This window comes from Sycon ciliatum, chromosome 4 (assembly GCF_964019385.1).
Source record: "Sycon ciliatum chromosome 4, ocSycCili1.1, whole genome shotgun sequence".
Taxonomy (NCBI): domain Eukaryota; kingdom Metazoa; phylum Porifera; class Calcarea; order Leucosolenida; family Sycettidae; genus Sycon; species Sycon ciliatum.
The window spans coordinates 24890152-24916313 of NC_088646.1; the positions used below are offsets into that span (position 1 = coordinate 24890152).

A 26162-nucleotide genomic window follows, 5' to 3' on the forward strand; every position below is an offset into this window, starting at 1 on the left:
GGCACATGCAGCGCATACCATGTACATCGTCATGAAAAATGACTTCTCTACTACACACAAGTCAGGTCCGAAAGTTTTAGTTCGTGCCCGAACGTCAGTACGCCCGGAAGTTAGTACGGGTGTGCCCACCAAATTCGAAAGTAAGTATATGTACGTACTTATTTACGGGCTTTTACGGTGTGCCATCGATCTCACATCAACCCTTTGTATTCTTCGACTCCCAGGCTGGTGATGATACTATACAATGTAGATTTGAATCTTGCCATAAGCATCATTGAGAATTAAAATATTAACAAAATTACGACGCAGTTGTTGGTATAATCAAGGCGGGAAATGAAACCCCTCTGAACTGAGGGTTTAAAAAAACTTACAAGAAAGTGCTGAATATTAGAACCGTGAATAGTTATTACTATAGTATGCATGTAACAACAAACATTCAATGATACCGCAAACACCTGCATGAGGACAGCACATGCACTTGCTCAGTATAAGAAAGTGGCAAAGGGAAAGAATATCAGTGCAGTAGCTGCACTGCGTCCTAGCATTCACTTCAACACATCTGATTCAAATGCAAAAAAACCCACAAAGCCAAAATAAATTATGTCCTATCTCATTCTCTCAATAATTGTGGCCAAAGCTATCTCCTCCTCTTAGAGTTACGCTTAGCTAGCTTCGCCTCATCCTCCCTTCTCTTCTTCTCTAACTTTGCTTCACGCTCGAGACGCTTCTTCTCGTCTTTCATCATCTTCTCAACTTGACTCTTCATAGTCTTTATTTCCTTCTTCAGGGTGGCCACCTGCACTGCATTCGTCACACCCATAATCTGAATAGTAAAACAAAAACAAAATACCATCCCAGATTAGAATAATGGAGTTTGAAGGCAAATTCAGAATAACACTTGAAAATGTTCAGGAAGACATGGGGTCTTGTTTTCTTGCAAAACAGGAGCTGTGTAAATGGTTGCCAATTTCATTCACCTTCCTTCAGGCATCCTCAGTGTGCATGACCCCTGTGGCGCAATGGATCAGCGCATTGGACTTCTATTCGGGCTAGCTGCTTGACGGCATTCAAAGGTTGTGGGTTCGAATCCCACCGGGGGTGCATACTTTTTTTTCTTGTAGGGAGATAACCCTTTTCGAAATACACTGTAAAGTGATTATCAACAGAACGTCTAACCCATGTGCAGGAAGAGTGTCCATATCAATCATGGAAACAACTGCAGAGTACGAATATGTGCTTACCTTCATTTTTGCTCCGTCCAACGATAGCAGCTTTTGTCCATCGACATCAAACTTCGTGAAGATGGGTCCCACCTCTGGCAGGTTCATCAAGTGCAGCCAATTGGAGACTTCGTCCACGGACCAGTCCATGGCCGTGCGCAGGCCGGAGCGACGGTTCTCTCGACTGAACGAGGAGAAGCTAGCGCCGGCACCAACGCCGTCGCTGTCGGTGGTATGCTGCGGTGATACGGCCGAGCTAGCCGATGGGCTGGTAACGGTGAGATTGTCACCATGCTCGCCAGCCGATGTCGGCGCATCGTCACTACTGTCCTCATCCTCCATGTCACTTGCATATCTGGAATCGGTCTGATTCATGGTCTCCGTGATCACGTCCGGATCCTGATCGTCATTCTCATCGACGGCCACACCATTCACTTCCACAGCCACTACACTGGAAGAGTTGGAGTCGGGTCGACTAGTACTATCGCCATTACCACCAGCTTCTGGTATGGGTGGCGGCATTCGGCCTGGAGGCGTAGGTGCCGGAGGTTTTCGAGCCGGCTTGGCGACAGGGTTGTTGTTTTTCTTCAGATCCGACGGCTTCATAGGGCCAGCACCTGTGGCCGGAAGGAATCCACCCAATGGCAAGTCAATTCCACCGGCTAGTGTCTTTGCCCTTAGCCTACGAAGTCCGTCGCCATCCTCTTCGCCCTCCTCAATAGTGTCAACGTCGCCTGGCGGTCCTCGACGACGATCGGGCAATGCAGAGGAAGACACTGGCTGTCCCAAGGACACAGTTGCTGCTCGATCCATGCGTACACCAGGAACTGAGACTTCTTCCTCAGTATCGGCAGAGCCTTCGGCCGGCTCTGTTGTTGCTGCTGCTGCTGCTGCTGCCGAGGGCCGGCCACTGACTGCTGCCGCAGCGGCTGCTGCCAGTGCTGAGGAAGCTGCAGCTGACATAGCAGCTCTGGAGACAAGCTAGGACAAGAAAACAAGAAGACAAGAATGTGCGTGAATTCACCAAAGGTTTGTCAATGAATGCTTTTTATACCTACAAATTTTGCTCTAGATTCACTAAAAGGCCGAGGAGGGGGGGGGGGAGAGAGAGAGAGGATGAGGACACACCCATACATGATTGTTTGTACACGAACATCCGCATGCCAGCGCGTATGAACACCACATGCAGTAATGAAGGGCAATGCAACTATCAAAAGACCAGCCTGCATTGGTTAACAGAACTCTGCTTACCGGAGATTCACTCGCTGACTGCGTCCCACTGTCATCCGCCATAGGCTCAGCGTCACTTTGCGACAGTTCGTCGCCCGAGTCGGCAGCACCACGCAGATGTGTTCGTGTTGGTTTGCGCCTTCCAGCTAGACCGCCTTGCGCACCAAGTCGAACTCGTTCCCTTCCAGCAGAAATTCCCAGCTTCTTCATCGTTGCCGGAGATATGGCGTCAAACTCCCCGGAAATATCCCCTAGACACACCAAAATCAACCAAGTACAATACAAGTCATGAAGTGATTACCGTATGTCAGCAGTATTGTAAACAGTAGATACCACCAGCGGGAATTGAGAAGATTTGCTCCGAACTATTGTCTCGCATCCTCAGACTGCTTATGGCACTGAGACCAAATGTAGACTTTATTTTCCTACTTCTCTCAAAAAGGGATATGTATAACCAAAGACCTTTTGATGCCTTCTCATCAGGTTGCTACAACTGAGCGAGTAACTTCCCAATCTCGTCCCCTACTGCTGAACACTGCGTATCAGCTAGACCATCACACCATCCCCTATCATACCTAATGGAGATTTAGATGGCTGGCTCTCCCGGGTTATCTCTTCTTCATCGTTTCCCACAGCATCTTCCACCTGAGCTGATTCTTCATCAAAGGATTCTTTGCGTTGAGGTGCAGGTGGAAGGACCTTCTTTGGAGGCGGTGGAACTGATCTTCCTGGCGGTGGCTTTCGGGCTATTTTCGGTGATGGCTTCGGCGATGATTTAGGTGTCGTCTTCAAGTTTGCAGGAACAGCAGATGCTGGCTCTGTCGGTGACACATCGGCTGACACATCTGCACCCGTATTCTCCGCTGGCGGTGCTGCTGCTGTCGCTGCTTCTCGTTTTGCCAGTGGTGGCATGGGTGCTTGTCCACGGGCCCTTGGCCTTGCGGTGGGAGCGGGGCGCCTTGGCTGCAAAGGAGAACTATTCGGTGTCGTCCCTATCCTGGGAGTGTTGCCACCTGGACGAGCACAACATACATGCAAACAAGAGCGCATCTGTCAGCACATTGGTCCCTACAGAGTATGTCAACATCTGAGCAGCACAATCCAAAATTCCAAAATGTTTCCCCGGCACATTGACCAGGCCATGCAGCTGACTGTTACCAACAAGTACTACACTTCCCGTTCCCATGACTACACTTCCCGTTCCCATGACCAGCATTAGTGCTGGTATTGCCTGTCCAAAAATTGAAGTGCCATGCACGTTGGGAACAAAAGCGTAAAATCCCTGCATAATGACAAGCCATGCTTCCGTTCAACAGCTCAACTTGACTTCCTACGTGACTGGATTCCATTTATGACTGTCTCAGTAAAGACCTTCTTACCAGCTGGAGACTGTACTGCACTTGAATTGTCGCCTTCAACGGCCTTGGCGACGGACGTGTTGCCGCTCTTTGCAGGACCCACCTTGGAGCCAACGCCACTCATCACGGCCGCAAGCGCAGCCACACCAGACGGTGCATTGGACCTCATGAACGAATGTGGCTGCTTGGAAGTGAACGGCTTTTCCTGCACGGATGCATCAGCATCTCCGACGCTGTCCGATGCGGGTGCGTCGTCTTTCCGCGGCGTTTCAGGACTGGTTTCGGGTGTGGTCTCGCGGGACATCGAGAATCTCTTCTTGTGCACAGAGTATGGGGTGACAGATGGCGGCGTGCCGCTGCCGCTGCTGGTGTTTGAACGGATGCTGGCCGGAGATATCTTGTTGCTCAATGGCTCGGCTTTGGGCTGTGTGGGATGTGCCGTGATATCGGTCTTGTCCACCTCTTCGTTCTTAGTCACTTCGCCGACGGAAAGGTTGCCCGTGGTTGCACGGGCCAGAGGCGGCGTCACCGGAAGCACTTGCTCCTCTGCCTGTACTTTTCCATCACCCGGTGCAGTCGAGTCAGCCGATCCTGGTGACTTCTCGGACTCACTTGCAGTTGGTGTGGATGCCACAGCAGCACTACTACTTGAAGGAGCGGATTTCCCAGACGGCTTCAGTTGTTTCAATTGCTCTGCTAGGTTGACTTTTTCCTTTTCCAGGGATAGTGCCTGCACAAAACAACGACAGCCACCAGCACCAAATCACAGGACACACACACACACACACACACACACACACACACACACACATGCACGCACACATACACATACACACACATGCACATACACATGCACGCACACGCACACGCACACGCACACACACACACACACACACACACACACACACACACACACACACACACACACACACACACACACATATATACACAAACAAACAGGCCATCAGTTGATGAATGACTAGCATCCACTCACTGTACTCCACACATCACATTTTGCTCTGGATATGGCAGAACCAGCAACAGCCACAACAATAGGACACATGAAACCATGACAACAAAGTATTTCATTGCAACAATTTGCATTCATACAGAAATTTCCTCTTGTGACACTAATGCCATCTATTCACGTATGAGGAAACCCGGAGCCGATGATGATCTATATCCTGTAGCTGCATGGAGTAGTCGTAGCAGCAGCACTACGAGTTCTGAGGAACATACAAAACACAGTAGCTACCCCATATGTTACCCATGATCTCTCTATACTGGGATGCTATTTCATTAAAAAATTGTTATCTTTCGTTCGGAATTTCCTTTTTGCTTCCATACACAAGTTGTGCGGGTAGGGGCACAATGACTGTTGTTGCTTTCCACAAGTTGAATCAGGTCGACAGCTACGGGCATTACTTCGACACCAAGATAACAATCAATCAACACACGGTAGGAATTCTATCTGGCAACATTAGCAACTGTTACACTACTACAGTGAGAAACATGTGTTACTGGCTTATCGACGGTGACCCCCAAAGGAACACCAGTTGTGACAATAAATCCCACTGTACATTTTACAAGCAAAGTCACTCGACCTTACATGGCGCCTTGTGACTAAACATCGAGAACTGTATGTATTACATCGTGTCAGAAGAAAGGGCAAGGAAGAAACAAGAGGGTGACAGGTCATGTTAGCACAGTGTGAGGTAATTGTAGTGTAGACCGTAAAAGACTGCTTCGCTGCAGCACCATCATCACTCCCCACAAACAATGTCAAAACTGGCAAGGGAAGAACGCACAGCATGCATAGTAGCCCGGAATAGCTACCGTCATTGTACTGACGACCACGACTACTTTTGTCTTTACTAGACAGCCGCAGTCAGTGACTCCGTCAGTACGTGTCAAGACCCGGCCAGTCGAATGGCACCGCGGGTAGTTCACAGCATGCACGCTGAGCAGCAAGCCTTCGCTCACGCTGTGACTGTCACTGAGTCACAGTGAGTGTGAGTGTGACACGGGGATAACCCGGATATCAGGATACTCGGAACCGGATTGGTCGAGTCGGAATGTCGATCTCAGTCTCGCCAGGAATGGAACTGATGATAGATCGACACCTGCACAGCGTGAACATGATGGAACCTCTCAAAAAGTCGCAAAAGGACCGAATACAGTCATGTAGGCTGCATGCACATGCTGCAGAGCCCAGACTAGACTCCAGCAACGTCCACACGCGCAAAACTTCAGGGAGACGCAAAGAAACAACCCTCCCTCTGCCCGCAGCGGGGCGAATATCCTATAGTATGCGTGCATATCAAACAATCAGCCTCGACTGGCATTCACTTGCCCATGAAGAAGAATCACCACGATGGCCACGTGCGTTGACGGCGCACACCATTACTAGTAATGCCATTAGCTTGGGACAGGGGCAACATGTAGGAGGCGAAGGTTGAAGAAGAACGGGGGTTCAACCCGAATATAAACATTGCTGCGCAATCTCCCCCGACCGAATTATAGATCAGGTTTCGCCAACTCTACTCCACTCCATGCTACAACACATGACAAAATAATTCGGAAAGGATGATTTCGTGTCCACAGTCCAGCATCGGCACGAGCAACAGCAGAAGCACGGCTTGGTCATCTGAAACGAACAAGTAACGTAACGTCGCTACTGTAGGCTATAATAATGATGTTCGCTCTTGTCCTGAAACACAATCAATGAACCATGTAGATTACGCTACTACTAGATTCTGCATGACTTGTATATCTACGAGTACATCACCACAACAAGCGATCGTTTGCTTCGTGCGACACTGACTGAGCCGACAGGAGACTAGAATGGATAATAGAATCTAGCGAAGATCTGACCAGGAAACTGTAGTGAGACTGAGAGCACAAGTTAGTGCGATGACACACAGAGAGTCAGTATCCGAAAGTACAAACAACATTTTTAGTTGTCGATTTTTCTGACTGCTCGTGTAGATCTACAAAATGTAGAATGCGTGATGTTACGTTCCGTCGGGCTATACTACGAATGGGCATAATTATGTACTTGCTGGGCTTACCATTGGACTCCGCATGGCATTGCGAAAGCTGGACGTCCGACCAATGCTGTTGGAACGCTGGTGGGCCACGACGGCCGAGAGTGTAGGCGAGGCTGGCTCATCCTGGTTAGACTGTTGCGTTTGCTCCTGCTCGTCCGTTCCGACGCTGACGGGCTTCTGACCCAGTAAGTGACGGACGTTGTCGACAGGTGCAGAGGAGGAATCGCTCACTTTGCCAGGGGACTTGGGTGGTGGCGGACCGCGACGCGCCCGCAGTGACCTCCTCCAGCCAGCAAAGCCGAAGGCGTTGGGTTCTTGCAGCGGGGAGGAGGTAACCAGAGATGCCATCGCAATCTGGGGTCTGCGAAAGCTACCCGATACAGGCTCTAGTCTCTAGTTCTGTCAAGGACGAAACGTTGTCAACAATCAGTGCGCATGCGGACTACCGCCTGTTTACACAAGGGTGTTACGATGGAACAGGTGCCAGATGACAGAACACGGTCGAAACCGAAGCTTCTATCTACCTCCGTCTTCAAGCGCATGTAGGTAGTTCTGTTTGAACGCGAAGACGAACCGAATCAAGAGCAAAAAGGCGAAGTAAGTTCAAGTCTGGGGCTCATCAGCTCAACACGCTGAGTCAAGTGAGCGAGCAAAAACAAGCTGTGAACGAGCAGTAGATCGACGTGATTCTGTTATAAACTAGGTATAGCTGCGCGGTATCGGTCAGGGGCTCATGCTCATGCAGACTTCTAGCTAGGCGGCTCTGCACAGGTAACCCTTCCACGGTACTCGCACGAGGGCATTCGGCCACTTCACTCTGTTGTTCATCACGTTCGCGCCAACCGTAAAGTGTAAGAGCGATGAGTTTATCACTAGTATTGATCATTGCCAAGCGCCGAAACAGTCGTAAGGCCGGTGCAGACGAATATCGGCCCATTCACCAATGTTCTATTGACACAGTTTTCACAACTTTTCTTAGTGCTCTCGCTGCCGGTTACTAGTACTAGGTAGTACTCAGTCTCAGTAGTAGTAGTAATATGAGGATGGACGGATGGAACTAACTAACTTTATTACTATTACTATTACCTGATTACTATTAGTGCCAGAACCAGGGCGTAGAAAATTACTAGAAATCCTCTGATTTCAGAGCTTGAGCGAGTTGAGGCCCAGTTTGAAGCGAAAATGTGAGAATGAGGAGGCGTGGTATCACGTGACGTCACGGGGATTGTGTGTAGTTTGCCGCGCAAGGTCGCGTGCAGTAACGCTGTTTTGCACAATCATCGCGCATGGCGTGTACGCGTATCGCTCTCAGCGTGACAAATCTCCGCCTGCACGTGTCCTGCATGGCAGCGCCCACAACATCTGATCAGATGTAACGTCGCTGCGGCTTATGACCGTTGATTGGATGGGGCCAGCCAGGGTATGAAAGAGGTGGCGCATAGGGTAAGAAGAGGATCAGGAAGAGTAGATCTACCGCACTGTTCTCTCTCAATCTCTCTCTGTGAGTGTCATTATTAATATTAGTCATAATCATGGAGGGCCATCGGGAAACTAAAGATAATGGCAGTACCCTGTCTGTGTGCTTGAGGAAGCTGACACTGGAGTGGCTGGACACTGAAGTCGAGGTGGAATGTACAAGCAGATGAAGTAGGGTGACATTAACAAGCACATCCTTTGAATGGAGGCGTAACTGCACTGTTCCCAGCTGGGAGGGTAAGAGAGGGAGAGGGTGTGTAAGTCGCAAAGACATACTAGTAGTCATTATAATTAGGGGTGTTCTGCGGCAAGCCCGGAAAACACCCAGCCATGGAAGTGGTTATACAAAGTCAAAGTGTGTGTACAGTACTGAGTAGTCACTGTGGGGCACGACTGGAATGCACCAACATTCCAATCCAGTGTTCCAGGAGAAGATACAAGACCGAATGGGATGTGTTGTCACAGACTCTAGCGGCGAAGGAGAAACATCGTCCTGACACTGCAGTTGGTTGATGAGTGTAGAAGCAGCGATTACTAGTACTAGGCCAATCCGCCTGGCAATGGCTACAAAATTAACTCAATTCGTTAGTCGTGCCGCTCTGCCCTGAGTCAACTTCTGCGTGGTATTATCAAGCCCAGACATGCATCCCAGCACACCAGAAGGGTGCCAGTCAGCAGGTGAAACGCACTGGACATTACAGGTGCTGCAGCTCTTGTAGTGGCACTCAAAAGAAGATAGAGTTGATCTACCACTACACCTAGATGGGCCAAGCAGCTTCTTTCAACCACTCCTGTAGTGCAGCTGTAGTGCAGCTGGCAAGAGGCAAGGGAAAGAAGTCAATGGTTTCAGTCATCACTAACAAAACACCACTCTACACTCTAAGTACTGGTGTGGTGCACACACTGCATGGATCTGTAGCCTAGTGTAGGCCATGACCTTGTTGTTCTTCCTGGTATCTTAACTATTCACTGGGTCTTCTTGTAAACTTAGAATATCACCTTCTCCCACCAATAGGTTGACTGCTCCGTGATGCCATAGTTTCGTGATAATAATTATTGTCTTTTCCAAAAGTCAAATCATCTCACATCGTGCCAATGATACAGGGTGCCTCTACTACTAGTACTAGTACTAGTGTTGGCAAGTCTCCACGGCGGCACGGGGTCTTCTTGTGCCTGCATGTGGGTCAAACTGGGTGTTAGCTCAGTTCAACAGTATCCAGGGACTCAATGTATTACTACTACGAGTACTAGTGTTGTACATACATGTGCAGTGCGGCAGTGTGATTGTAAGTAAAGTAGCATGTGTCACCACCACTCTACAGTCTACTAAACTAATTACTGAGTGACCATAGCTATAGGCATACTGGAGCCCTGCCATGCACTGTGCACTAAGCCTCCATCATGCAGTTCAAGAGGTCAGACAAGTCCTTTTATGACACAAACTCGACAAAGGAGGCTTGTCTGGAAGAAGTGGAATACAAGCTATGTTGCTAAATCCACTACTGGCACCAGGGATGAGAAGACACTAGTTCAGTGGTTACTCTCCACTAGTGCACTGGAGACTCGGACCAGTGCAGTGACAGTACTCAGCAGTGTAGCATGCCCTATCCATGATGGACGTCACATGGCTCTTACTCCAGACTAGGCCCGGCACTTCATGCATTGTCCTTGGTCACAGATAAAGGTATCATTATCACATGATTCACAGGTGACACTCAATTCATGCATGCTTCTTTCATCTGTACTTGTGGGAGCACATGTACATAATTATGTATATGCAGAGATGATACCAATCCCCAGGACTACGATACTGGGAGTCATGTTGCTATGTCACATGCTGCATCACAGCACTATCTCCCCCCCCCCCCCCCCCCCTGCCCACACACACATAGAGTCTTAGACTTAGAGATGAACAAGGAAGGGCTTCCTGTCAGTACTAGTTTGTTCACAGCCCACCAGCACAAGGGCCCAAGCACAAACATGGCCTGGCTGCAAGGTTGGGCACTGGGTAGTTTGTGGAACAACATTTTCCAACATGTACCGTGGACTGATGACCGTGGTCAGATGTCACGCAGACAGCATGACCAACGCTAACTGAATACAGTCTTATTAAATACACGTATGCAACAGTGTAGTTCCACATGATGATGAAGTCATAACATCTAAACACTAGACTATTTACAACTGGAATCATGCCTTGGAAGTAATTGTCATTTTGATCTACTTCACCAATCGGCATCAATGCGGGGGGGGGGGGGGGGGGGAGGGGGGGGGGGTTCTACAGGAGCACGAGGTACTACTATAGGCTACTGTAGTACAAGTAGTTCAAGTCACATGTGTACTGCCCAGTGTCCACCCACGCCTTAGGCTTTGCCATTCAAGTGCCCAACTCCACTGCATGCACTTGTGTACAAAACTCTGTTACTAAGCGATAAAGTGACATGCTAAACAGGGCACCCATTGATGACTGTAGCTGTCATCTGTTGGTATCACAGCTCAGAAAGATCTAGAGTACGTTGTACTCTGACTCATGACAGGACATGTATTGTAGGGATTGTAGGCTATGAAATGACATCATTCTGCTGTCACTTTCAGACTACATACAAGTACATATCATTGATGCCAGTACAGCACTGAGTCGAAACTAAATCTAAACTGAATGTCCAGACCGAAGCACCATTCCAACATTGTCAGCATCACCATCATCATGCGCAATACTGTTTAAAGCCAGAGCTTCACTTCTACTGCTTGCACCAGTGGACTGATGGTATTCATCATGTTCTTGTAGAATGAATCAAACAGCATCCCCCCCAAATATATCTACAGTACGTTTGACGTTGCTATAGGACTTGTACCAATGCAGTACTGCTGCCAGGACGTCACCGTTTGTGCCTGTGTTCACACACTGTGATGTGTCTCTGATAACATCATCGTGACACCATTGCTTCTTATTGTGATGTTTGATGTCATGTGACTGTGATCAGGTGTATGCGCATGGTTGGATTCGAATCAAGGCACCACAACTATTTCTGAAAAAAGATAGAGTCCGTATGGCGGAGTCTTGCAGTAGCGTTCAAGGGCGAGTGATCATCTGTATTAGAAATCCGATGCTACAAGCTATATGCTCCAATGCTCAGCCTCAGCCTCAGCCTGAAGTGAAGGTGTTATCCATATCATAGAATTACACTAGTACATGTACTTAGGGTGGACAGTGTGGACTGTTACGAAGTAAGTAATTTAGTTATTACTTGTAGGCTGTAACTTGTAAGGTGTCGAACAGCCAGCCCTGCATGCTTACTATCCCAACCAAGTACATGTACATGCTTGCCACAAGTTGTATCATACATGTAGGACAACAAACACAACTACGTGATCTCAGGTATCGTATGGGTCATTTCTGATTTCCGGTGACACCTCATTCACATCATCTAATTGAGGGTATTACCAGGGATTTGTCCAAATAACCCTCTTCCTGGTAAGTCTCTACAGTAATCAGTGTTTGTAGTAGCTAGACTGTCAGTTTTCCCAGAGGTGAATAGCACTGAATACACAACACTATGCAGGCGTACATATGTCACAGTACCCACAGCTCATTATAACTCAAGTGCATTCCCCGGATGAGTGCTTTTTCTTCCAGTTTCTAACTCATTTGTCATGCATTCACGTCCCGCTTACATTAATTTTGATGTGTTCTTTCAAGTGACTTCTGGCTATCACATGCCAGCCGTGGGAACCCTTGTGGAAAGCAATGCCGTCCCTCCTATTAGTATTAGTTTTTTGTTAGTAGAGAGCACACATCACAACCAGTACTTCTATGCCCACATTCAACAACCCAGTGCTTTAGCATTGGCGAAGAACAGATGCGCTTACTTGTGCCTCCAGGTTCTTGCTGTGACCAGCCTCGGCAAGCATTGTCTGATTTAGCTCAGCTACCTGTTGTCAAGAGGACATTATGAGACACAGACAACCAGGTATATAGAATCCGACTACAACCTTTATCCGCGTCGATTATTTACTACAACCTTTCAAATACTTTGGGCACCGTGAACGTAATCATCGGTCCACGCCGCATTGATAAACGTCCGTGACCAGGATGCTGTAATTGCTGATTGCAAGTTTCTTTGACAGTATGCAGCTGTTCGCGGCATGACATTGTAGATGGGCTAAGGACCGTGTACCAGTGAGCATGCCGATCTTACCTCTTCAGTCATTGTCATCACTTCTTCTTCCTTGGCTGCTAGCTCTTCTCTAAGTGATTGAGCCTAAAGACAAACAGACACAGATGGCAACGTGTAACTGCAATCTCACGCGCCTCTGTCATTCATGGCTGCAATCACGTTCATCGACCGAATTGAGCAAAAGCACTGTTCCGTTTTCATTTCTGTGAGCTCCAGATCAATACCATGCATATGGGGCAATGGGTTCATCGCAATGTTTGCAACAGCACACTTGTAGAAGAATATGACATGTGAGCATCGTCACCGCTGGTGGCATGCCATGTACCAACATATTTTCACTCACCGTGCTTCTCTCCTCTTCCAGGTCCTTCTTGATCTTGTCAAGGTCACCGCGCATGGTCGCAAGCTGAAGCAAGACAACATTGATCACATGGTGTTCTTCCCCAAGAAGCTTACTGTAAGCCTACACATTTTCGGCCCATTCAAATGTCGGCCTCCCAGGGCTAAAACCCATTTCGGCCGCATCAAATTTTCGGCCTGTGCTGCTGCCTGTACACACTGTCACACCGAACCTTGCAAAACAAAATTTCGGCCGCAACAAATGTTTGGCCAAACATGACCAGGCCGAAAATAGCCGACAATATATACGCACCGAATATTTGTTGACTAACAGCAGCCGCATTCGGAGCTGGTATGGCATATCCACTGGCTATAATTAAAGATTATTCTGAGAGTGTCCGTATCTCCATACCTCTCAGAAGTGCAGCACACAGTTGATCGCGTTCTCCTCCTGTAACAGTTATGCATGCATATCTCAATATTGTGTAACATGCATATCTCAATATTGTGTAACTGCCAGAAATAAGCCCATACTTCAATTAAGCCAGGGCTACCTCAACAGAACACAATCTCACCTTATCCGCTGAACTGGCATTTGCTGTCTGCAATTTCTGGATGTCGGCATCCTTTGCTGCAATCTGAGCGAAAAGAAAGCGCATCATCGGAAAGATTCTCACAGAGATCTCTTTAAAACTACGATAGTATGTCTGGTAGAGGCGTTGAGGTAGAGGCATCGAGGCGCAACATCCTGCTATACGAGTACAGTACTACATGTACGGTGGTGCCCAGTACAGTCTGTAGCTTCATGAGTCAGTTAGTGTCGGGTGTTGTGCAGTCTTGGCCCTGAAAACACTGGCGTACCCAGGACGAATACTGTAACCAAGGGCACCCACCACCTTCAGTGTTATACTGTACTCTGCTGATCATATTCTGCTCAGCAGCAGCAACGGTTCTGCTTACCTGTTGCTGAAGTGTTTGTGTTGAAGAACCTTGAGTGCTCAGGGCGGCATTTTCTTGTGTCAGTGAATTGACCTGTTTGCAACACAAACAAAATAGCAATCACAACCTCTGTGAGGTAGTGACATGTTACATGCAGCCAAAGCCACACACGTATGGTACTTCCGCAGGTTAAGCTGCTTTCTCTTCTGCTAAGCTACCCCCCCCCCCCCACACACACACACAAACATGCATGACCTGCAAACCATGCTTGTTTTCGCTTTATCCAAGGCAGTTGAAAAGAAGGCAAAATGACTGACTCTCATGTGAACCATGCTCACCTTTTCCTCGGCTTCCTGCTGTCGCAACAGTGCTTGCTTGAGTTGAGACTCCAAATCCCTAACCTAACACAACACAAGAACACATGTACAGTATCATGTACATGTACTAGAGTATGGAGGATTCACTGTAAACACAAACGGCACACAGGACGTATATCAACAGCGTCAAAGCTTTTGACACTACAATCAAAAAGGGGGTCACCAGGTTGAATGCTGTGCAAGCATGCCCGCAATATAGTCCATTGCTTCACACCATACACGTTGTACACACACATGTATCCTATACTTCGGACAAACATCAGCACGGTACATCTAGTCTCTTAATCCCCCCCCCCCCCCCCCCCCCCGCCCCTCCCCCCATACACTGTTACCCATAACAATCCCTTTGGATACATTGTCCAGTTATGCTCGCAACCGGCTACATGTATGTACTTTGAAGCAGCTCAACATCCACTCATACCTGCTGTTTTGCACTTTTGGCAACAGCTTTCTCAGCATTGAGTTCATCCTCTTGGCCTTTCATCTGTATTCAGCCAAAATACGTGCAAACATGGACATCAACATATGAGCACTGGGTAAAGATCTTTCGCATGTGTAGTAACATCAAAAATAGAGGGTTTCCAGATAAGACTGATGGATAAATAGTAAATACGTCCTTCACTTCGATTTGCATACAGAGTTATGCCTTATGATATACTCAATGAGCCCGCATGGGGAACATCATCTCTGATCATTTATTGCCAGACGCATCTACACACCTACATTTGTACGTTGTTGAGCTGAATTTTCCCTACAAACAGGAAGACAAAATATTCTTGTCTGCCGTCGCCAAAGAACTTGGCATATACATTAAAACTTTACCCACCAGTATGGGCGTATCACAACACTTGACCTCAACTACCACAACACTCTGGCCGACCTCAACATGTTGACACACAACTATGTCTTACCAGCACTTTCAGTTCCGCATTCTCAGCCCCCTGTTCAGTTTTCTTTGCTCGAAGATCATCAACCTGAACAGTGATATGGAAATAACGTTAAAACCAGGCGAAAGCGCAAGGCAAAGAGAGATAGGCAGATTTAGTTAGCTAAGCCTGCACATGAAGAACTGGAAATCCAAACTCGCTAAATCCATTTTTGTCAATTTTCTTTAAGATCCCAGACCTGAATCACCTCACTGAGTGCTGCTTTCAGCTCCTCGCTATATCTCCGTTTTCTTTTTCCGTACTTCCACGCTTGGCGGGTTTTGTATTCCTGCTCTTCACATAAATCATCCCTAGATGTCAGCCAGGCACTTGTAATGAAATTGTACAATCTGTGGAGACAGGTGCAAAGTGGAGCTAGCCGCTTACCTCAGCAGAAATACTGTCATAGTCAGCCAGTACTAGTGACCTCTCGCCATCTAAGCTTTCAACTTGCTCTTTCAAATTGCTAATTTCCGCCTCCAATGCTTTACACCTGTAACGGAAAATGAGCATTACATACATCAATAATGTTTAAAGTGGCTGCACTGCAGACAATATTCACAAGTGGCTGGCAAAGGTCTAAGGCATTAGCCTCATCCACTACAAAGCTACCCTGAAAAATGCTTCAACATTTTTCCACAGTTTGCATTGGACTTGGCCGGAGGCCGAGTTTTCAGCATCCGTAGGGACCGTCCCCCAGCACCCTCTGTGGATGCTACAAAGACCATGGGTAATTGACTTCTAAGTCAGACCAGAGCACCAAGGAAAGTGGAGTATTGATTGATGGATTGGTTGATTGATTGGTAAATTGAATTCACTGTCAGGCTCGATCGGTTCTACCCAACTACTTGGTCCGCGTCAGCAATATTGTCGCTTATCTTTCGACAATTTGAACTTTGACTTTGGACATCAACGCGTGCACGTGAAGTGATAAAACTTGGTACAATGGAAGGTAAGGTATAGAATGACAACTAGCTATGAGGAATTTATTGTCCAAGGAAGGGTTCATACTTTTTTCGGTCCTCCTCGTCGCTGCTCTTGGCGCTGGTGACAAATATTTTTGCTCGGGATTGACCCTCTTGCTTTTGCAAGCTCATCTCTCTCCGCTGCCTCGCTATTTTCTAAAGAGAAGTCGATCGTCGCCTTCTCTATAAGACTTCGCGTGGGCAGCACGACAGCCTGTGTGGTTCTAATCAGACGCCGTTCTTTGCAAGATTTTATTTTGAACGACGACGACGCGTACAGTACTTGCAAATCTCCTTGTCGCGCTGGATACTCATGGCGTTGAGCTGGAGGTAAGGGAGCTGCGATCTCAGCTTGACGAGAGATCCCTGAGGTAAGCGATCTCGGCCGTTCAGCAAAATGGAGCTGATTCCGAGTAGCCGATTACTTTCCTGTAGCTAGCGCTGCTCTTGCCTGCACAGTGTAACAAGATCATCTATTTTGATGCGGCGCTGTGTCAATCAAAATCACCCTACCGTCGCTCTAGAAATCCACTCAAAATCTAGCTAGACTTTTCAGGTACTAGTAAACTAACTTACTAACCAAAATTGGGATGAAATGGGCTGCCAAGTGAGCATTGGCGACATATAAACAAAGCTGAAAGATAAGCGACAATATCGCTGACGCGGACCAAGTACCTTTCATCGCCGTCAGGTTTAGAAACCCGAGAGCTCATGGACGATGACTTGAGCTTCTGGTGTGCCTCCTTGAGCTGCTGACGAACTGCAGTGATGTCCTCGCGTGCACTCTGTGCATCTTCATCAGCCAGCTTGGCTAGCTCCTCGGCTGCTGCCAGTTTCTTCTCCAGAGCCTGGCATCGTCTTGAGGCCGCCTGCAGCTCGGACACCTGTCAAATGCAGGAGAGAGTGGAAGTGAGCAGAGCACAAATGCAAACGGTGAAAGACCGGCAGAAACAGGTATATAGATTGAGCGATAATGAGAAGATCATTTAGTGGTCAGGACATTAACTGATGGCTCAGATACCAAGTCTACACACAGGTTAAGGTCACCACTGCCATCTGAACCTGTCAACTTTTCACTGCTGTTCATACAGTAGGCAAACGCCAGTGGCGGATTTAGAGGGGGGGGGGGGCGAAGGGGGCACGTGCCCCCCCCCCCCTTCAGAAGCGCCGACCGACTTTTTTTTTACTGATCTTGATCGAAACCGAGCTCGCGCGCACTTCCTGTGTAGATGACAAGGCCCAGTCGCTGTACTGCATGCACTGTACACATTCATGCACTGGTTCACCGGGTCCGTAGATCGATACGCGGTACGCATGTACTGAACTTGTGAACTGTCAACTCTCGTCGCGTCGATCTGTATTCCGCGATCCGCGATCCGTGCGCACCAGAACTACGGTTTTGGTCTAGTACTGCACTGTACTCGTAGTACGAAAACAAAGACGGTACAAGTGCAAGTACACAGTCCAAAACTTCGCATGGCAATGTGTAGATTTTCCTGCCCTTGCCTTGCAAACTTCACTTGCCTTGGCGTTCCAGAACCTCGTTGTTGTTTTACAGCAGTTCGAAAATGAAGAGAAGGAAGCAACTTACCTTGTTTGATTCTGATTGTTATATTATACCCATAGTGCCCATACATTTACATGTTTGAGTATCACAAAAGTCATTGTAAAAGTAAACTTGTTCCATTGAGCCTGTAGTGTGCCCCCCCCCCCCTTGTTCCGGATCCTGGATCCGCCACTGAACGCTATGTTAAGCTCGGGCAGCCAGCGCAGGAAGCACATTCTGTCCACGGCTGCAACTAGGTTGGAGCAACAAGGCAGCTGTAAGCTAAGTTAATCTGGGAGAATAGCCACAGGCCAACCAATGGGCCATCTCTGTTTACCACATATAAGCACATCATCATTCAATAGGGTTTCCTATCGCTCAACCACATGTATTCATAAGCTACAGATAATGGCTAACTGTGTGTGTGTGTGTGTGTCCGCGCGTGCACGTGTGTGTGTGTGTGCATTGTGTGCGTGTATGTGTGTGTGTGTGTGTGTGTGTGTGTGTATGTGTGTGTGTGTGTGCGTGTGTGTGTGCATGCATGCATGTGTATTGTGAGTGTGTGTGTGTCTGTTTTGTGTGCGTGTGTGCATGTGTGTGTGTGTGTGCGCGCACGCGCGCGGCGTGTGTGTGTGTGTGTGTGTGTGTGTGTGTATGTGTATGCGCGTGTGTGTACGTCGTGTGTGTGTGTGTGTGTGTGTGTGTTTGTATGTGTATTGCGTTCTGCTCACCTTGGCTTGCAAATCGACCACCTCTTGACCATAGTCTGTCCCATTCTCGACCACCTGAAATGCATGCAACATCAGGTGCATGGTTACACTTAGATAGCACAGTGTGACGGGAGGCGGGCAAGTTGCCCTCAGGCACAACAATATGCCATACCAGGTGGGGTAGACCCATGTAACAAACTCTAACATACCAGCACACGCCATGATATGGCGAGGAGCCACTTCCCACTGTGTGTCATGCGGAACAGTGATGACGGTGGGCAGCACAGGCAAAACCGAAAACATGTACATTTTCGGGATTGGTTGGTATAATCTATGTGCTGCTGCCATAAAACAAACTGACCATTTTTCATCCATGCATGTTATCCTCCCAACGTATCCTGAAAATATTGCAAAAAGTGAGAAAAAACTGTGCAGTGCATATATTACTGTCATAGCACTAATGCGCATTGATAGCTATGCGCACAAAGCTAGCGTACCTTTTCAGTTCTGAGTTGCTCAACTTCCTCTTGCAAGCTGTGAATAGCAGCGCCACTCTGTACGGCAATGGCAGCATGATACAGAAGATTAGATACACGAGTGGTGCAAACACGAATAGTTGATACAACTGCTGCTGGAATGGGCAAGGCTAAATTAAATGGTACACTTCTTTTGCCATTCCCCAGACATTCTGGAGTAAGTAAAATACCACATGGAATTCAAACATCCTTGATTAACCAATCTAAACGTGTCTGGACGGGTAACTTCCGTGACGATGATAAAGGGTGTATTTGAGCAGCCTTTGGACATGCAGTTGTACTCTATAACATTCTACACAGCTGTAGGCAATGAAGTATGCTCCAATTCTGTACTCACTTTGGTCTTTTCTGCCTCAAGCTGGCTTTCTGCAGTGGCCAGCTTCTCCAAAGCCTGCAAACCACACATCAACAGAAGCAGAGCTACTCAGGGAAACACCTCCCAGCACATGACTACGCTAACATAATATGGGAATCGCAAATGAACAACCTACCAAACAACAATGCACAGTCCACCCCTCCCCCCCCCCCCCCCTCCCCCCTCCTCCCCCTCCTCCCCCCCCCCTCCCCAGGCACACTTCCCAAATTAGAAATGAGTAGAATATGTTCTTGGAACATGGACTACACCACCACCATCACCACCGTTACGCTCTGTGGCCGACCACCATCACCACCGTTACGCTCTGTGGCCGACCACCATCACCACCGTTACGCTCTGTGGCGGACCACCATCACCACCGTTACGCTCCGTGGCCGACCACACACTCTTCAATTTTCAATTATGGCCCGGAGCCAAATGAACATTCTTGGTCATGCAGTTGCCATTTTGAGGGGGGGGGGGGGGGGGGGGTTGAATAGCAAAGGACCGACAATTTTTCCAAGGTACAACCCGGATAAGCGATTTTGTATTGGATGACCAGGAACCTCTTGCAAAGCGGATCACATCTCATCTGATATTTTATTTTATTCTTGTTCTTGTGTCAACAGGAAGCGAAAAGTTCACGTAACCGTTAAAGTAAACTGCGAAGGATATCTGAGGTGTAAGTTAACCTCTGGATATTTCGCTGCCGTCTCCTGTCACTGAAATTCCTCCTCATTTGCCCGTGCAGACAGCTCGTTGTTGTCCATGGAACTCAACAAGCTAAGATCGGAGTGCTCTAGGCTCCAGCAAGATGCACAAAATAGGAACCAGCTCAGTTGTCCTATTCTGCCCTGAGGACCAGGCTCCAGCTGTTTCATCATTACACCAGCTTCCCAACGTGTGGTGATTTTGACTGTTTGTTTGACTTGTGTCAAAGTTTGAAATCACATAATATCAGTCAGTGGCTGAAACGTTGCGTCTGGTCCCGCCACTGATCAGCTTCTCCTAACACTCATAAAGTTGCGGTGCAACTTTGCACACATAAACCTAGCGTCTGTTTGGCATTTCGTTGGCTACAGTAACTAATGTGTTCCGGACGTGGGGTTCTGTCCTCCACGAAGTCATGCTCAAAGGACTGGTGGAGCAAAAGATACCGTCGCTTGACTTTGCCTCGGTTTGTATACTAGTGAATATTCGCCCATATTCACTTCGGCTTCAGGTAGTATTTTTTTATTTATTATTTTTTTTACAAGATAACCACAAACCATCATGGTGCAAACGCCGGCAAAAACGCACAGAGATGCACATAGCGATGGCAGCTGAAGCAGTGGAGGCGGGGCAAGAGCAGCTAAACCGACCAGGGGTCTCGGCCTCAGCACTGCTCATGCGCGCCAAACAGAAAAATACGAAAATAGAAAAAATGAGCATTATATACTTAGTATTATGTACTTACATAATGCTATGGAAGTTCATTTCTAACACTATGGATGCTACTAGAGACCTGTTGCAAGAGAATAATCCCTCTATCAATGACTTGTGTTGGATGGGAGCTGTACAGTCAACTTTGCTTATAACGACACTCGGCGGGGCATCAAAAAGGTGTCCTTATTCGCGAAGTGTCGTTATACCCGAAGTCTCATTATATGTATTACAGTGGTATGGGACTTTTGCTCTGGGCATGGAAATTCTGTCGTTATTCGCGAATTGTCGTTATATCCGCAGTCGTTATTAGCGAAGTTGACTGTATTTCAGAGCTGGCCAGTGAAAGTATTACCGCAGTACTGCTGCACTTTGTGTGCGCGAGTTGAGAAGCCTATGCGGTCATGCAGCTGCACAAAGCCGTGAGATGCCCATGTCCCACATGCAGCTCAAAGCGCAGTTCTTGAGTAAGTGGACGGGGTTCACAGGCTTGTACTGTACATTGTTTAGTCTCTGGCAGCACACTCTGAGCGAACGTGTGGCCTTACCTCTCTTAGTGCCTGCGCATTGTCCTCACCAGGCGTCTGGGCTGGTGATAGTCTGGATGTCATGACTTGCTATACAGTGCAACAGAAAAAGGATAAAATGTACACACGTGCACGCACACAAGCCAGCCAACAGACACATAGACAGACAGACAGACAGACACACACACACACACACACACACACACACAGATACACACACACACAGATACACACACACACACACACACACAGATACACACACACACACACACACACAGATACACACACACACACAGATACACACACACACACAGATACACACACACACACACACAGATACACACACACACACACACAGATACACACACACACACACACAGATACACACACACACACACACACACAGATACACACACACACACATACAGATACACACACACACACACAGATACACACACACATACATGCACATTATACATGCATGTACACAGACAGACAGACACACACACATCGTCTTTCTTCCTGACACCCAGTCAACATTGTGGATGGCAATCATGCAGCTACAGGCGTGTAACTCGTGTATGATCAGCGTAGTCCGGTCACCAAACCAGCCGTCATCATGGGTATTACAGTCATGGGTATTACAGTCATGGGTATTACAGTCACGTACGGGAACATAGTCAAAAGAAGCAAAATATCGGCTATGAGGTTGCCGATGGCACATGGTCACCACATCACAGATGTGCTCTGCTACATGGTCACTATAATGCTGAAGAAAACACCATGCTACAAAATACACAAGCGGCTAAGCTGTAAGTATGCAGCTGTACACGTTTGCCCATCTCTCTCTCACTGTGAATATTTTTATGGTCACGATGACCGAAATGGAACAAGCAGGTCATTGTAACATACTCTCTCTCTCTCTCTCTCTCTCTCTCTCTCTCTCTCTCTCTCTCTCTCTCTCTCTCTCTCTCTCTCTCTCTCTCTCTCTCTCTCTCTCTCTCTCTCTCTCTCTCTCTCTCTCTCTCTCTCTCTCTCTCTCTCTCTCTCTCTCTCTCTCTCTCTCTCTCTCTCTCTCTCTCTCTCTCTCTCTCTCTCTCTCTCTCTCTCTCTCTCTCTCACACACTCACACTCTCACTCTCCACCCCCCCCCCCCCCCCCAGCTTCCTGTGACATATCAAACAGAATACCCAGATGCGCAAAGCTGGGCTGCAATGTCGATTTGACTTCTTGCTAAAGCGCATGTCTTGGATGATTAATTGATCAGGGATCGAAAGATGTCAGTGCAAACATGGCTAAAAAAACAAGAACACATTTGCCCTCACTCTGCCCGATGGCACCCTCGGCAGTTTGCCAGGAGCGGGCGACTTAGGTGGTCCTGGGATCTGAAACATTGGCCTGCTGTGCAATGTAAACACACAGACACACACACACACACACACACACACACACACATACACACACACACACATACGCACACACACCGTGCACACACACACACACACACACACACACACACACACACACACACACACACACACACACACAGATAGCGAATAGTACGTTAATACAGTAATGGTTTACTGTTGGTTGGTTAACATCGCTCCACTGCAAGGTGACATTTAATAGTAAGGAATATTACATGTAGACAAAGTGTCTGTAGTCTTTGCTGCAAACAGTGCTCAATACCTCAAAAAGGGGCAGAGCTTTCGTCTGATGAGTGTTTTTTGAAACACGAAACTCGGAGTCACGAGAAGGATTTTGGGCTGTGTTGTTCTGCCCTGTGGGATACTACATGTACGTATTCCTCATGGCATCTAGATACATAGATGTGTGGTATGCTTTCCCGATTTATATTCTCGAGGATATTAAAATATTAAAGGGTGGTGTGTCGGACAATTACACACACTGTACTCAACCCCAATCACTGTTTCAGACATTTGGTGCATCTTTCAGTTTGTACCCCTGATGAAGACATGTTCATGATGTCGCATACCGGACCGTGGGAAGCAGTATTCAATTGGTCCGGTCGTACCAATGCCTTTTATACATTGTGTTTGATATAGTGGGAACTTATAGCCCTCTTAGCAGTGAACATGCGTTGGTGGCCAGAAAGTTGGTCCTGTAATAACCTGACCAACCGGACGGGGTCCGGCGGGCCTGGCTTACATCGGTGCTTCTGGAGAAAGCGTGTAGGGCCGAGGGCGTTAGCCCGTTCTGATTCCATCCAGAGCTGAACCAAGGTGGTCGAACCACTGCTGCCTATGTGGAGCGGGGAAAGTGTGCCAGGTAGCACAGGATTGCCTCAGCATGCCATAGCATGGCCATGATCATTGATTTCACCACTAATCCAGTGGATATCAGAACCAACCAACCAACCAACATTGGAGTACAGACTGTACAAGCAACATCCACATACACACTGAGTCCACATACACACTGAGTCCACATACACACTGAGTCCACATACACACTGAGTCCAACCGTTACTTTAGAAAATGTATGGTATCAAGCATACAGAAATAATTGTGGCAGAAAATTCCCAGGCACAGCTAGCTAGCAGTGCACCTTCTCGCTAGCCATAGAGGAAATGACCATGACATGTTGAACTAAGTTCTGAAAAATCACTTCCTGCATTTCGTGCACACTTGTTTCAAGTGTGATGTTGTCGCTGGAGAAGTCCTCAAGACGGCGAGAAAGAATAGTGCGAGGACAAGTAAAGTTCGCAACTCCAAACCACCATCGCGAAAAGTTTATACAATGTACTGGTAGTGGTACTCACCTGGGTCGAGCAGACGATGTCTGTGGCGCTCTGTGAGGCGGGGAGATAGCACCGCCGTCCGTTCCAGAGCGATTAGGTGAACTGTCCCTGCTTCTGCTGCGTTTGATTGGCGCAGGCTGCTGCTGTTGCGATTGCTGCTGGTCACCTTCTCTCGCACTGTCAGCCGCCTCTGCAAAAAGCAAGACGGGGAAACGGGGCCAGTGTTGAGAAAAATGAGGGCCACACACAAAGAGAACCCGTCTCGTGAATGGCCACCCCTACATGGTCATTCCTACCTGAGTAACATGACCGCCCGCCACGTGCTGTTCCACGACAACGAGAAGAGCAACATGCGAAACTGAAAGGCTGCTCTCCCTCTGGCAACCCAACCAAAACTAGTGACAACTCCGTCTCGCTAGCATTTCCGATTCGAGGATGGTCCCCATGGCCTAACACGGGTACATGCGCATTGCAGGAGCTAGGAGCAGCGATATGAGTGTGCGGCCGAGACCGTGGCATTTCTACCTCAGTCAGTGTGTGTGTACCTGACAGCTCAGTTTTAGCCGTCTAACGTTTCGCTTTGCGGCAAGTCAGCCATGACCGCTTCAACCTGATCGTAGGCTCGCACCGCGTACCGAGAGATGCCCAGCCAACAAGGCAACAGCAACAAGCATCTCGTGCCTGTTATGTGCCAAAAAAATGCCGATCGCCGACGAGGAGTGGACCTAGCAGGAGCCCAGTGCCCCAGGAGCGTAGGTAACTACAGAATGTAGTAACCTGCGGGATCACACGTAACAGTGTAGTCGGTCACTCCGTGTCACGGTTTACTAGGACCAGGACATAACTGTTACTTGCTTGATAATGATAGTGATAACGACACGTGTCCCGACTCCCCGCATGCACCCCTGGCCCATACTGGCCATAGCTAGCATCCACGACTAATCCAGATAAAAAGGAATGGCGACAGGTCTAATCGCGTGGGCCATTGCCTGCAATGCCAGAATCGTGTTAGGGACAAGGCAGCGGGCATGATTTCACAAACCGATACAAGAAAATCTATTCGGGAAATTGCTATAAAGCTGCGGTCGACGGAGTTGGCGAATACTTTCAGTTTGTTGGTCATCGGTCGTGGACGCAGCGCAGGTCTCCTGAGCTGATGGCCTATGGGTCACATGGTCATGTGAGAATGAGAGCTAGTGACACTGTGTAGATCTACCTGGTGCACGGGTCGGGGGTCTTTGCAATCGCTTACCCATACCTACCTTCAATCCTATGTGGAGTTTTCGATGATGGCTGAAGTCGCTCTGGTGAGTTTCCAACAGGAGCCGGAGCAACAGTGACACTGGGAATAGCCGCTTCCTCGCCAGTTGCAGGTGAGGAGACACTGGACGTCGAAGATGGTGTTGATGGTGCACTAGGTGCTCGAGGTGCATGGGGTTTAGACAGGGAGGGCAGGTCACTTCCACGCGCCTCCCCTGCTTCGGGCAAGACCATCGGCCACCCTCTCTGGACGTGCACAGGTGGTGCTTTGCGCTCCGCATTGGCACTGAGCTGCTGGGGGCGCTCACTAGTCGTCCGGCGCAGGCCACCTTCGGATGGCACAGAGCTTGGTGAAAGTTCCTCGTCGAATGCATCGTCCTCATCGAGGACAGATTCGAGTGACGGCAGACTCTGCTTTCTCGCTGGTGGCGGGGGCCTCGACCTCGGCTTCCTCTTCCCTCCATGATCCATTGTTGGTGCTGTGAAGTAATCTACTGGCGATCTAATCGGTGACCGTGTGCTAACAAAATCTAAACAAAATGTCTCATTGTAACTGGAAATTTACGAACTAGTTTCTGCTTCAGAGCAACGCCGTGGTCCACCTTCATACGGTAACTGACTGGAATCTGGTGCGGTCTTCGGAGTAGGTCGCTATGTTGCTCCTTGGGTGCGATGTTGTAGAGCGAACTTTGGATCTCTTCCACAGCTCCTTGCTGGATCTGCTGTACTGGCGATGATGCTGTGGAGTGATGCAGCAGGGCAGCAGTGGAATACTGAATGCTGTCGGCAGCTATGTGGAGTGTTCAAGTTGACCTGACTTGAACTAGGTTCAAACTCTGAACTAGTTTGCTCAAGTCATTCTAGGCCATGGCCGCTTGTGTCAGTGCTGGCAGTAGCCATAAATCACGTCGAGTTTAGCCGCTCAGGCCTCAGCGCTGTCGGAACACGGTGCCATTGCTTGGAAACTCGTCCTAGTAGAAAAGAAAA

At 48.3% G+C, this 26162-nt stretch overlaps 1 protein-coding gene and 1 non-coding gene across 4 annotated transcripts; one reads left to right on the forward strand and one right to left on the reverse strand.

The window, feature by feature from the left end:
- Window positions 1–232: 232 nt before the first annotated feature.
- LOC135815223 (nucleolar protein dao-5-like) lies at window positions 233–26162 on the reverse strand. Of its 3 annotated transcripts, none has more exons than XM_065328490.1 (22): window positions 25178–26162; window positions 23937–24105; window positions 22480–22552; window positions 21176–21244; window positions 19188–19241; window positions 18812–18868; window positions 18336–18389; window positions 16734–16942; window positions 15481–15586; window positions 15079–15141; window positions 14589–14651; window positions 14129–14191; window positions 13812–13883; window positions 13427–13489; window positions 12856–12918; window positions 12534–12596; window positions 12205–12267; window positions 3830–4538; window positions 3026–3463; window positions 2472–2701; window positions 1242–2201; window positions 233–823 (listed from the first exon to the last, which is right to left on the reverse strand). In XM_065328490.1, the coding sequence occupies exons 1-22, from the start codon at window positions 25644–25646 to the stop codon at window positions 638–640; spliced, it is 4296 nt and encodes a 1431-aa protein (XP_065184562.1). In that variant the 5' UTR covers window positions 25647–26162; the 3' UTR covers window positions 233–637. The 3 variants fall into 3 exon arrangements, with proteins under 3 accessions (XP_065184562.1, XP_065184561.1, XP_065184563.1); XM_065328489.1 differs by having other exon boundaries at window positions 22480–22555; window positions 25178–26161; XM_065328491.1 differs by lacking the exon at window positions 25178–26162 and adding an exon at window positions 24212–24572 and having other exon boundaries at window positions 22480–22555.
- On the forward strand, window positions 1006–1101 carry Trnar-ucu (transfer RNA arginine (anticodon UCU)). The gene is made up of 2 exons: window positions 1006–1043; window positions 1066–1101. It is a non-coding gene; the product is annotated as a tRNA-Arg (tRNA).